Genomic DNA, 13,683 nt, shown 5'->3' with positions numbered 1-13,683 from the left:
GAATATAGTCACATCTTAAATTGCAGACACATTTTGGCATTGCTGTGGTAATTTTTGATAATACTGGAGCTCTCCATTTAGATCATCATGAATTTTGTTTAAGACTCCCTGGCAAATGGTCTGTTTGCTGTACTGTGGAATATAAAAATTGTGCAGCCTTTATTAAATAGAAATTATACTTTATTTCCTTGCATTATACAATCTCAGATTTTTAGGTACACTGTAAGAAAATAACTGTCTCTTTCCCTAATGATCTGTGTTTATGAAATCATCTTTACAAAATATTGCAGAAATCATCCTTTGCCTCAGTGAACCAGCAAAGCACCATTACTCCGTTGAAGTGCAGCTGGGATGATTTACTCTAGCTGAGATCTGGTTCTGCACCTGGAGAAACATTGGCTTTCAATCTCTACTCTCCAGCAGGACAGCAGTTAGGAAAATTATTCATTGGGTCACGTTAGCACACTGACACTACAATTTGCTGTTGCTGCTCAGAAAAATAGTTACCTTCAGCCAAAAATTGGGTTCAGACACTCTTGCAGGCATGTGATGTTTTGTCTTTATGGGAAGCTCCTAAGGTAGCAATGTAGTAATGACTTAGAAGTCTGGAAACAGACATTGGAATGAGAACCGAGAAAATTTGTCTTTAGCTTTACTGCAGGTTTTCTGACTGACCTTGGACAACTGAAAATCATTCCATGTTTTATTTCCTCCCTCTGTAAAATACCAGTCTGGCTGTATTAATCAATGTTTGTAAAGATCCTTGAAATCCTTAGATAAAAGAGCATATTACAGATCACACAGTAGTTGGAATAAATGTAGCCTATAAAATGGTGCAATCTAGCGAACTTGGGAAGAAAAAGAGGAGAATAAAAAGCCCATCCTATTAGTGTGCTCAGCTCCCCAGGCAGATTGTAAGGAAGCTCTCTGAACCTGGCAAATTGTCTGTCATGGTTTTCCCAAATGGGAAAGAAATGAGCTGCCAAGCCTTGGTCAGGATCTTGTGCGGCTTTCGTGCCTTAAATATGTCCGTGTACTGCATGGTAACTTTCTGTTCTGTTTGGTTTTAAAATGCACCTTGCTTTTAATTAGGGATATACTGTTAAGACACTACTGGCTGTTAGGAAAAGGTTCTTCACTCAGAGGGTGGTTGGTCACTGGAACAGGCTTCCAAGGGAGTGTCATGGCACCAAGCACACCAGAATTGCTGAAGTATTTGGACAACACTTTAAGAAATGTGGTATAATTTGAGGGCTGTTCTGTGCAGGGCCAGAAGCTGCACTAAGTGATCCTTGTGAGTCTTTTCCATCTAAGGAGATTATATGAATCTGTGGAATTCCAGTGTGATGATGTGAATCCTACAGAAGTTTAAACTTAATGAAGTATATGCTGCAGCAGTTGCTTTTATATAGTAGGGAAATTGTAAACCTTGCTTTGAGTATCAAAGGGTTTACACAACGCCTCAAAAAGCCTTCAAAGGCAACATCGCACCATCAAAACACACAGCATGACCCCCAGCTTTACAGGTTCTAAAGGTCCTGGCTTTCTAATCCATAGGAATCACAGCCATATCAACAGAGGAAAAAACTGCATTTGTCAAAAATACTTACTCTTTCTTACCATTTTTCTCCTTCTTGCAGACATGCATGTGTGATTCGAGGCCAGGTGATGACAGCAGATGGGACCCCTCTAGTTGGAGTGAACATCAGCTTTGTCAACAATCCTCTATTTGGATACACTATCAGCAGACAAGATGGCAGGTAGGATGTGTGTATGGGATTCACAGTGTTCAGTCAGCAGTAACAGCATTTTTGCCATCATCACTCCTTAAAGAGAAACTCCTCCCAAGAGCACATTTATTATTGACCGCTTTTGAAGATGTTGGTACATTACTGTTGGTTGTTTCAGGGCTACATTTGGCTGGTGACCAGTCCCCAGTGCTGTTCCTTGCTGTTCAGTTCCAGGGCTGGTCCTGTTCAGTGTATTTATCAACAGCCTGATGCAGGAGTTGAATGGACCATTAGCAAGATGCTGATGGTATCCAAGTGGGAGGTTCTCTTGATGCTCCTGAGGAGCAAGAGACCTTGCAGAGAGATCTAGATAGATTGAAGCATCGGGCTGTGATGAATGGGATGAATTTTAAAAAGTCAAAATGCAGATTTTCTGCACTGGGAACAGAGTAACACCAGGCACAAGTGTAAACTGGGAGAAGAGTGGCTGGAGAACAGCCCTGCAGAGAGGGATCTGGGGGTGCTGGGCAGCAGCAGCTGAATAGAAGCTGTTAGAGCAGTGTGTCTTGGCAGCCAAGAGGGCAAGCCCCATCCTGAGGTGTATCAAACGCAGCATGACCAGCCAGTCAAAAAGGTGGTTGTCCTGCTGTTTCTGGTGTTGGTGTGGCCTCACCCAGAACACTGTGTGCAGTTCTGGGCCCCACAATCTAAGAAAGGTGTTCAGATCCTTTAATGTGTCCAGAGGAGGGCAAGAAAGTGGTGACAGGACTGGAAGGAATATCCTGTGAGCAGTGTCTGAGGACTCTGAGTTTCTCCAGTTCAGGGAAAAGAAGACTTAAAGGATGCCTCATTCCTTCATATAGCTTCCTGAGGAGGGGGTGTGGAGAGGGAAGTGCTGAGCTCACCTTCTTGCTGTCCGCTGATAGGACTCATGGGAATGGAAAGATTTCTTAACTGAGAGGGTGCTTAAACACAGGCTTCCAGTTAAGAAAACTTCCATGTCCAGCCATCTAGGAGCCACACTCTCATCACCTGAGCTGGGGCTGAGGCCCCTTTGCAGCTGCTCCCCACATTCACAGTCACACCAGGGTTCCTTACCTGCTCGACCCCAGGTTTCCCATAGCAATGTCTCAGATATCGAGATCCCTGAAACAATTTAAGCTTGGTGCAGTAACTAAATAAAAAAATAACAGCCCAAGCTATTATCAACCTAAGCTCCCACAAAGGAGACCCTGGGCTTTTATCCTCTCACAGTCTAAGCATGGGAAAGTCTGGAGTCATGAGCTCCTGTCATGTCTCCATGTGGGCACTCAGCGGTTCCCTACCCCTTGCCTCAGTCTTTGGCTTGGCCTCCTGCCTCACAAGGAGCTCAACCTTCAGCTAACACTGCAGCTGCACACTGAGCTACCTGCACCAGTGTAACCTAGGCATTCCTAGAGACGTTCTATGCCCCAAGCCTGTCAGTGTTTAAGAGGCATTTGGACGACACCCTTATTAATATGGTTTGATTTGATCAGCCCTGAACTGATAAGGCAGTTGGGCTTAATGATCCTTGTACTTCCCTAAAAAATGAATAGCCTCGCCTCGCCTCTTCTCTTCTCTTCTCTTCTCTTCTCTTCTCTTCTCTTCTCTTCTCTTCTCTTCTCTTCTCTTCTCTTCTCTTCTCTTCTCTTCTCTTCTCTTCTCTTCTCTTCTCTTCTCTTCTCTTTTCCTCCTATTATTTATTATTATTAACTTTGTGATATCACCTAGAATCCTTAGCCATCAATTTGGTAATGCAGTGCCCATTCATATAAAAAAAAAAATGTCTCCTGCTCCCAGCAGCCCTATTCTTGCTAATTCATGTTGAAATGATTAGGAAGAAGTCATTAAGATTACGATTGTGTTCGAGGCAAAATCTGAGCAATCATGCTCAACCAAAACAAAAGCAGTGCAAATTTGGAATGTCTTTCATCTTATCTTTTGTTTGTCAGTGCTAATTGGCTCCCTTTCTTTTAAGAACAAAAACATAACAGAAGGAGTTCCAGCTGCATATGCTCTATGTATTGACTACTAACCACTACCACTTGGGAGGGGATTTATGGATTTTAGCACCTCTCCAGTCCACAACTTTCATTTGATTTGGCCAGAGAAACAGATAGAATTGTAATGAAAAAGATGAACATGTGCTAGCAATGTGTGCTTGATGCTGTCCTGTTCACACTCAGGGATGTTTGCACCTACTGTAACACTGATGGGGACTGGGAGGCTTTCCAAGAGATGCTCCAACTCTTTGATGTTATGACAATAAAATGCAGATGATAAAGCAGCATTCCAGGAAAAGAACACCTCTGGAGCTGGTGTCTCTTATTGCCAGTGGCTTAGGCATTACTGCAAAAAGGAGAAAATTTGAACATTTGTGCTTAAGGGTATCTCTGGCAACCTTACTGAACCTATTTTTTGGGAAAGTGGGATCCAAACCACACACTCATGATCAGCTTGCTGTGTATGGACCAGCACAAAGTCTGTGTCCAGCAGAACAGATAAATATGACTAAAAGATTCCTGGACAACAATGCCTGTCATAACCTTTTCTGTCTATTTCCTTGTATGTGTACAACACCCAACTACTGTCTGTAATCATTCATTTAGATTACAAGTACTGTGAGGACAGAAACCTCTCTTTGCTTTGCATTTGTGCAGTACCTAGCACAGAGAGGCTTCACTGTAAACTGGGCCTCTAGCCAGCAAACATGTAAGCTAAAGGGACAGAGCATGGAGGTGACTGCTGCTATCCAGGCTCCAGACCTTTGTAATATTCAAGCAACTACTTTCTCATTATTGGGTGGTTGAAAGATAACACCCCCTCCCCCCTCTATAAATTCCTGGCAGTTCAAGATAGGGATGCTCTTTCCATGCTATGTCCTTCCCAAGGTCCAGCTGAGCAGGAGCACAGGGCAGAAAGGAATTCAGACAGAGCATCAGCATGCTCCACTATGCTTCGGTGGACTCCTGGTTCCTTGGAGTAGCTGCAAGCCTCCAGAAGCTAAATTAGTTTCAAGGAGCTTAGGGCTGCAGTTTGCTGACTCAGACCTCAGCAGACACTCAGCTCTAAGTGATAAAAAATGACAGAGATCCGCTGTCTCAGGGCAAGGAATCTGTGACCAAGTGGGATTCACCCTAAAGCTGTGATTTCTGTAGGCAGCTGGTGGGGAGTCAGTGTAACCCCAGACTCTGTGGTGTCAGCTCTTCTGATTTCACTTTCTTCACCTTCCTCTCAAGTCAATCTGCTTCTACAGAAACCTGATGCACAAACATCAAAGTGTTCAATTGCAGTGCTGAGCCTCCAGAATAATGAACGTACCTTCCAACTTGGTTAAGGGATACATGCAGGTATTTTCTCAAATGGACAGGCACATCACTGCATCTATGTACTCTGTAGGTACTCTATGGACAAAAACCTCTTGTCCATAAATGGACAAGTTAAAGAACACCAAAATCCATAGAACCATGGAATAGTTTGGGTTGGAAGTGACCTTAAAGATCATCTAGTTTCAACTCTCTTGCTGTAAGCAGGGACCACTCCCACTAGACCAGGTTGTTCAAAGTCCCATGAAATCTGTTCTTGAGTCTAGTGACTTCTTCAGTGGTCTGTAAATTGTCTTGATTATTTAAGACCATTCAAGCTAAAATTTGTCAGGGCAGAAGATGTTGTCAGACATCCCTGATTTCTAATCCCAGCCTCACTGCTGATTAAATGCATCTCTTGACCTTCCCAGGCCAGTGAACCAGCCTGTGAAAGGGAGTTAATATTTACTTGCCTTCCTTACTGATTGTTATAGTATTTATTTATACTATTTGTAAAGCACTTTCAAAATAATGTGAAGAATTCATGCTATTCCAGTTTCTATTATCTTTTTTATGGGTTTCAGTATTTTTTTTAATAGAGCATGACAAGTCATCAGCTTTTTTACAGCAAAGTTTTCATGCAATTGAATCAACTTCCTTTTAAGAAATTGATACTCTCAGACAAAAAGCAGGTTCTCCTGACCTGCAGTAGCAGGCTGCATGCATTCCCAATCCAGAGAAGTGCACAATCATACAGGGTCATCTCTCCCATCTTCAGTGTCATTCTGGTTTGGAGAATAAATGGGAGCACACATGCAAGCAGTTACCTTGTTCTAGGGGTCATGAGATAACTGCATAAAACTCAGCAGGGTTATTATTTGGCATATTCACCATAGGAATATCTATTCTTGAAAATGTGCACTGAGTTGCCTTAAATTGATTTAGTAAATCAGTTTACTGATAGCAGGGAAATAACTGGGGTTTTAAAGTAAGGGAATTTAAAGATACAATTACATCAGTTTAGCTAGATTGGTTCCTAAGCTGATTTTGTTGCTTCAGGTTTGGGGGTTTTGGGGTTTCTTTTTGGCATGATAAACTTTCCAAATAAGTCTGTAAAATTTCAGCTTTAGAATTACAGTGAACTAAATTTTTCACCTCTATAAGGGGATTCACTTTATTCCAGGTCTCTCCTATTACATTGCTCAGACACAGCCTGAAATAGTGAAACCCTGGTCCTGTTTAAGTCGCATTCCTTAGACTGAGCAAAACTTTTATAACTTCAAGGCTTGCATGTGTTTTTAGCATAATTACTGCAACAGAGACTTTGTTTATGTAACAGGGCATGAATATAAAATGACAACTCTCAAACTACTCTGTTGTATGCATTTCTTTGTAAAGCAAAGTTAACAGACAGTTCAAAGTATCAGCACTGGATTATACACCATGTTTTTAAATAAAGCTTTAAATTTGGTTAAAGTGGTAGTTTAGAGAGGCTGCAAGTCTTCAGTATCCCTGGGTTGTAGGAATAGTGTTAATAAAACAGCAAGAAAGTCTCCAGATTTTTTCCACATTGTAGTCAGCAGCTTTGTCATGGCTTTCCCAGAAATACCAAAGCCATGAACTTTCAGAGAAAAGAGATGAGAAAGGGGTACACATTTGTGTGGCTTTTTTGGGGTTTGGTTTTTTTATTATTGTTGTTGGGGGGGTGGGGGTTGGTTTGTTTTGGCTTTTTGTTTTGTTTTGTTTTGGGTTGGGTTTTTTTTCTTTTTTTGAGCCTGCTTTGGATAAATAGATAATTTCATCCTTCAGCTGATCTCTCCAGAGTCTTTAAAGAAAAACAACCAAACGACTGTACCACAAGTATGATTTTTACAGAGTGATAAAAAATACATCAGATACGAGCAGCAAAAATGGAAGTAAAATTATCTCGTTCTTTCAGTCCCAGGACAGTTTTCCTTTTGTTAAACTTAATTTCACCAAGGGAAACTGAGAGATGTTTTCAGTTTGTTTTTTTCTGTTTGGTTTGGGTTTTACCTTTTGTTCAGTTCATCAAGGTAACTTGAAAACTGCACCCTGGGACTCTGGGAAAACCAGCTTGTGAGCAACACCACTTGCTAAAAAATAATGCATGGTTCTGTTTTCACAGCTGCTGGAGCCTGACATAGAGGTGGTGCTTGCCCTTCTGCATCCTGTTTTGGGGATGCAGGAGAGGCCAGGATGTTTACCCCCAGCAGATTCCTATCCCTGATCCAGGCTCAGTGAAGCCAAAGGGATGAAATGGAGGTGTTTGCAAATAAAGCCTCTTCCAACTTGCCTAAAAACTTATGGAGCATCATTTTTAATGTTTATTTCTTCCCTCTTGTTGGCCTGTTGGGTGCCTGGATCCATGCAGAGCAAGCATCTCCCTCTCAGCTGAAGGACTTGCCAAATGCTAATTGACTGTTAAAAACATTCACATCAGGGTACAAACGTTGTGCAGCTTTGCTGGCAGGGACCAGCAAGTTACTCCTCAGGCTGCTGCAAGCCAAGCTCCATAGGTCTGGGAACATGATGCCCCAACTTGAGTGGTAGAATAAACATGGCTTTGGCTTTTTGAAGTGCTTTCCACTTCCTCTCATGGACTCAATTCAACATTCTTAAATGAATAACCTTCTTTTCATAATTCTGTTTCCTAAATGGCACCTCAGTCCATCAGCCATGAAATAAAAAAAGGTTCCCCTCAAAAATTGCTTGACAAAGACTTTCTTAGAAATGGTTCATGCCCATTGTTGCTCCTCTGGTATTTTTGCACCCAATCTGAAAACCTCACAATTAATGTTAAAAAATAATTTTTAGATACTTTTTCACCTTCTTTCTTACTATGTATTTACAAAGTGCATCAAGTCTGGCTTTGGGCAACCAGAGTGTTTCAGATCCCATTTCTCATGCAGAGAAACACTTAAGCTGATCACTCTTTAAGCTCATGGGCAGCTCTGCTGAAACCAGTGAGCCTGATCACATGCATAAAGTCTCAGTGAGTGTGTCATACAGCAGTAACAAGCAAGAAAGTGAGAAGCAGGGATGAGAAAACTTTCCTTGCCTGAAGCACATGTTTGGCATTGCAACCGAAGAGACAGTGAGAAAAACACAAAGGAGCAAAAACAAGAGATGATCAATTTCTGTTGAAATCCTTCCCTTTCTTACTTAACACCACTTTTTTGGGTCCATGCATAGTAGATACATCCCTATGGTTCTTGATAAATTCTCCATCTGTGACAAGATGTGAAGTTTAAATACAAAACTTAGAAAACCACCAGAACCTTATCCCGACATCTTACATCCAGAGGATGAATATTTTCCTCATCAAGGTAACATTTTTTCACACAGCTCTGGAAGGCTATGTGGTATCCAACACTAACACAGGCAGAAAAGCTACTTGGCTGGAGGTAGTTTGGGGTGAAGTCAGAGACCACAGGCAGTGATTTCTCTGCCCTGCTTAAGAGTCAAAAAAGATGATGTGCTGAGTGCTGTGGCACACAGACACCCTGCACTGTATGTATTTCTAGTAGATTAGGCTCAGTCCATGACTGGGTTGTCCGTGTTCCCTAGGTTGCATTAGGTATTTATCAGGTTAGCAGAGATGCCAAGACAATTTATATGGAGATGTGTCAGAGAAACTGCTTTCCAAATAGCTTATTTCATCTTGTGAATTGATCCAATCTGTGCATTTGTTTGGATAATAACTACTTTAAAAAAAAAAAAAAGAAAATGAGTATGTATGGCCAAAATATGTTGGTACTAGAAAAGCACCAACAAACATAAACATGTTTCAAGAAATGGATTGGTATGATTTCAATATACATGAGGACAAGGTGCAAAGAAACTGAGCTTGGACTCCTGCCTCTGACACTTGCTGTAACTCAGGTAAAGCCTATTTGGGCTGCAGATTTTAGGTTTAAAAAATGAGAATGATGATATTTCTTGCAGTTATTTTTCTGGGGTCATTGCTAGGGAGTTGATACGAACAGATGGGATAGTGCTTGCACTAATTTTTTATTCCATCTCTTAAAACAGCTTTGATCTTGTTACCATTGGTGGAATCTCCATTATCCTGCACTTTGAGCGGGCTCCCTTCATCACCCAGGAGCACACGCTGTGGTTGCCGTGGGATCGCTTCTTTGTGATGGAAACCATAGTCATGAGGCACGAAGAGAATGAGATCCCAAGCTGTGACCTCAGTAACTTCGCCCGGCCCAACCCTGTGGTCTCTCCATCTCCACTCACTGCTTTTGCAACTTCCTGCTCAGAGAAAGGTCCTATTGTTCCTGAAATCCAGGTATGAACCATCTGAGCCGAGGGACAGTAACTCATAAAATCATAGAGTGGTTTGGGTTGGCAGGGACCTTAAAGATCATGCAGTTCCAAACCCCCTGCCATAGGCAGGGACACCTTCCATTAGACCAGGCTGATCACAGCCCCATCCAACCTGGCATTGAACTGGGATTGGGGCATCCACAACTTCTCTGGGCAACCTCTGCTAATGCCTCCTCATTCCCTTCTTCTTTCTGTGCTTCTTTTAACAGCTTTGAGCAACACAAATACAACTATTCTCCTGCTTTCCTAACAATAAGCATTTTTTGTTTAAGCTTGTTACCCCATTAGACATTAGACAGACATTAGACAGGAGCAGACACTCCCAGGCACTTGCTTCACCAGATAGATTTCTTTTCTATTATCCCCAAGAGATGGAGGCAAAGCACTTGTGACTGAGAGCATGTGAGCTGGGACCCTTGTGTGACTGACAAGCCCTTGGTCAGCCCTTTGGCATTTCAACATGCCCAGCACTAGGCTGATGCCCTTCCTCTGCTCTAATGCCCGTCTTCTGTTCAGGAGCCAATTCCACCCACTGGGCACTATGCACCTTGGTGGTGGAGTGTTGAAATGAACTTTCTCATCTTTGGAAGTTAGACCCTCCACTCTACACAGCTGCTGAGACATGTAGTCAGCCAGCAGATGGCTGAGAAGGGGCCAGCCTACAGAGCACCTCAGTTTTATTGCATTTCATGGCATTGGGAATAGATCAGCAGAGAGGGTTACCTTTAACTTCTCATCCCCATTTTCCTTTTTTTTGAGGAAGTGTGAGTAAGATAAAGAACCTTAACAATCTGCTGTGGCTTCAAAGTGTTTTGTCAAATGGAAAGTTGTGTTTTAAACTGAATAGTCAAAAAAACTAAATTATCAATTCTCCTTAAAAACACTAATTCTATTGAAACATTTGGATGTAGCAGCATTCAACCTTTACTATCTTGGACATGCTGTTCTCTGGATTTTATATGCCTGCGTTCAGCATGTCCTGAGTATTGCTTTTAGTGACAATAATCTGCCAAGGTGGAAATAATAACAAGTGTAGAGACAAATTGTGTGCTTCCGGTGTGACTCCACTGGGGCTGCAGTACCATTAACGAGGAAAGAAGTAGCTTTGTACCTTCTAATTTTAATAAAGCAGGTGCTAAACCCAGCAACAAATAAAGCTAGTGGTCTCTTTACCTTTCCCTCTGGACCAAGTCTTATGATCCTTTCTCGCACTAATTTCCAATTATGGTCACCATGTTTGTCCCTGCATAATTACTAATTAAGTCCTGTATCAAGTAACGTCCATCATGTTATAAATTCTTGGTTCGGAATCTTGGTTTCCACATGTTTTTATTACATAAACAAACACCATGAAAGGTAATAGTGCTGCCTGGGAAAAAACAAATATCTTGTGCAGTGCAGCTGTGATCATAACCTCAGTCATTATTTGGTACCACAAACACCTTCCAGTAGACCAGGCTGCTCAGAGCCTCATCCAGCCTGACCTTGAATGTTTCCAGGGATGGGGCATCTACCATCTCTCTGGGCAACCTGCGTCAGTGTTTTACCACGCTCATCAAAGTTATATAGTGCCATTTGAAATGTTCTGATGATATCCTGCTTGGCCTCCAACTGCCATTCCAGAATGATCCCCCTATCAGTGTCCTGCATTATATGTTCAGAATCCTTGTAACAGCAGATCACTTGGACATCCCAAATCCCACTAGAAACCTGCAGTTATGGAATCTAATACATAAGAAAGGTTATTTTGAGATTATAAGGAGTTTAGTTATCTGGATATGTGCCAAATATCTGAGCTCCCATTTAAGTGGACAGAAACCTAATCAGTACATCAGTGGAGCCTACACATCACTTAAGCTGACCACCCTGAACCTTTCTGGTTCTCAGCCATGGTATCAGTTAGATCTCACTGACTAAAATTGGTGTTTACATGCTACCTCACATGAGCATATTTATAAGTTGACATCTGGATTTAGATGCCTTAAACTGGAATTGAATCCCACTCTTAAGTTTACAAGGCAACACCAACTTTTTAAAGAGTCTGTCTGTATCTCCTGTTAGCTGTAGAGAAAATCTGAAAGAGTAGTTCAGAGGAGACAGCTAACTTAGGCTCCTAAGATGAATCCCATACATGATGAACACAATGCTTTTCCTGTGTGCCATATGTCTGAGCTAAAACCTGTAAATCAATATTCCACCTCAAATATTGACCAGTGAAGGTTAGTAGAGTTTGTGGTGCAGGAGTTTACAAGAGAATCTGATTTGTGGCACAGTCCTGACTGTACTGCAGCTCAGAAATGGACTGCTTTTCATTTCTATACCAAATGTACCTAGAATAAAAAATAACCTAGCTGTCCGTTCCTGCAGCTGCATTTTATAACACACAGTTCTCAGTAGGGAAATGTTAAATATAAAAGGTGTGAGCACATAGCTGGGAGGAGGTGACAAGCAGATAGTAGGGCTGGGAAAGAGATTTTGACAAGTGGGTAAGATAAGAACCTCATGAGCTCCAACAAATAAATGCAGAAATAAATGCAGTGCTCTCTACCTGGATGCATTCAAAAAACTTAGTAGTGCATTTTTAGTATTTGATTCAGGTGCCTATGGATAGATTTAGGACCATTCAGGATGCCCTGAAGTGTCCCTTCAGGCCTCCAGCTGTAGTTGAAGAAAGGTGGAGATGTCAGAAAGGTCCATGTCAGAGTTGCTATGCTCTTGCAGAAGTTGTGGATACCAAAGAACATTTCAAAAGCACTAGATGGCTATGTTAAGGCCCATGAATCAGACTCTAAGTGGATTTTTTTAAAATTCTCTCTGAGCGTCTTACAAAAAAAAGAAAAGACATTGACTGTTCCTTGCCTGTCTGCTGGCAGAGTGAAGAGTAGCTGTAGAAGACATGTGTAGCTCAGCACACAGAAACAAGATTTCCTACCTTGTCTTATGCAAAGAGTAGAAAAACTGCTACTAAGACAAGAACAGATCAACACCACAGAGTCAAAAGAACATGACAGTGAAAATTCGTACCGTGTGTAAATCCCCAGTAAACCTGAAGAGGCAGCTCTTCTGCCTACCACCCTCATGGCTGGACTCTTTAAAAAGAGCAAATGATATTGCTTAGTCTGGGATAAACTCTAAGTTTTTCACGAGGCTTACAGTCACAGCATATGAATGTGTCTGGGCCAAACAGCAATTATCAAATAGAAATAAGGGCACAATTTAGCTCTTCTTACTTCTATCAGATTCAGATTATTTCAAAGCTTGTTTACCCCCTTTTCTCCCACTGATATCCTACTGAATTATACACCCCCCTACCAGTGCTGTGTTTTGCTGCTAGTTTGTCACCACTTACAAACTACAAATGTATTTTGAATCACCTGAATTACTATTTGAGCCCTTTCTCCTAAAGGACACCTTTAAACAGAGCCCCTTGTGCTGCTCAGCGCCTTGGCAGCGTTGGGCTGACCTTTCCTTTGGAATGGTAGACAGCAGAGATAGATCACGACAGAGAGAAATAATTGCTTTTGACAAGGATCTGAAACAGACTTTCCAAATAATATCTCCATGACAATTATTTTTGCCTGTATTTATCCTAATGGGGTTACATATGAAGATGGATTTGATATAAGGGACCACCTTTACTGCAGCTTGGCTCAGCTCATCTCTGGTTGAGCCTGGTTCTCATCCAGCTTGTTGCTGATCTCATAAAATATATTTTTAAAATCTTGGGTTTTCCCAGTTCTGTCATATTTCAGCCTTCTAAGCACTGAGATATGTAAATTAAAAATACTGCATTAGAGAAGGCAAATATTTATAAGCACAGTGGAATGAGGCTTTAACTGCTAGATGTGTCCATCTTCATGTGCTGCAACACTCAGAGCCTTTTAGTTATCACTTGAAAAAGTGTTTGGCCTCAAATAACATCTCAGAAGAGGTGTTTTTGGGGAGCAGATTACAAGATTTGTCATTTTTGATAGCACTAATCAGAAAACTTGTAAGAGTTGAGCAACTCACTATGCCAGGGAAGTTTGCTGCTCCCTCATGGAAGGAGCTGGGTATAGGAGTGACATAATTTGGAAGTCACAAGTGTCATGGAATCCTAGAATCTCCTGAGTGGGAAGGGACCCACAAGGATCATTTAGTCCAGTTTCTGACCCTGCACAGGGCACCCCAAGAATCACACTGTGATAGATGTGATCCCCTCCTGATGGGTGGATCTCTTGACCCACCTGCCTTCAAGCTTCCCTGCTCTTAATATTCAGAAAGATGATTATTGC

The 13,683-nt window shown here is 41.8% G+C and overlaps 1 protein-coding gene across 2 annotated transcripts in view; it reads left to right on the top strand.

The window, feature by feature from the left end:
* The window catches only part of TENM4 (teneurin transmembrane protein 4), a 338,879-nt gene that overhangs the window by 258,625 nt on the left and 66,571 nt on the right, over positions 1–13,683 (top strand). For both annotated transcript variants that reach the window (XM_066341254.1, XM_066341256.1), the window contains exons 15-16: positions 1,641–1,760; positions 9,110–9,371. In XM_066341254.1, coding sequence (XP_066197351.1) covers positions 1,641–1,760; positions 9,110–9,371 — 382 coding nt within the window. The remainder of the gene's footprint in view (positions 1–1,640; positions 1,761–9,109; positions 9,372–13,683) is intronic.

Source organism: Sylvia atricapilla, chromosome 2, assembly GCF_009819655.1.
Source record: "Sylvia atricapilla isolate bSylAtr1 chromosome 2, bSylAtr1.pri, whole genome shotgun sequence".
NCBI lineage: Eukaryota > Metazoa > Chordata > Aves > Passeriformes > Sylviidae > Sylvia > Sylvia atricapilla.
Note: the sequence above shows the minus strand (reverse complement) of the source record. Positions and strands in the feature narration are given on the sequence as shown.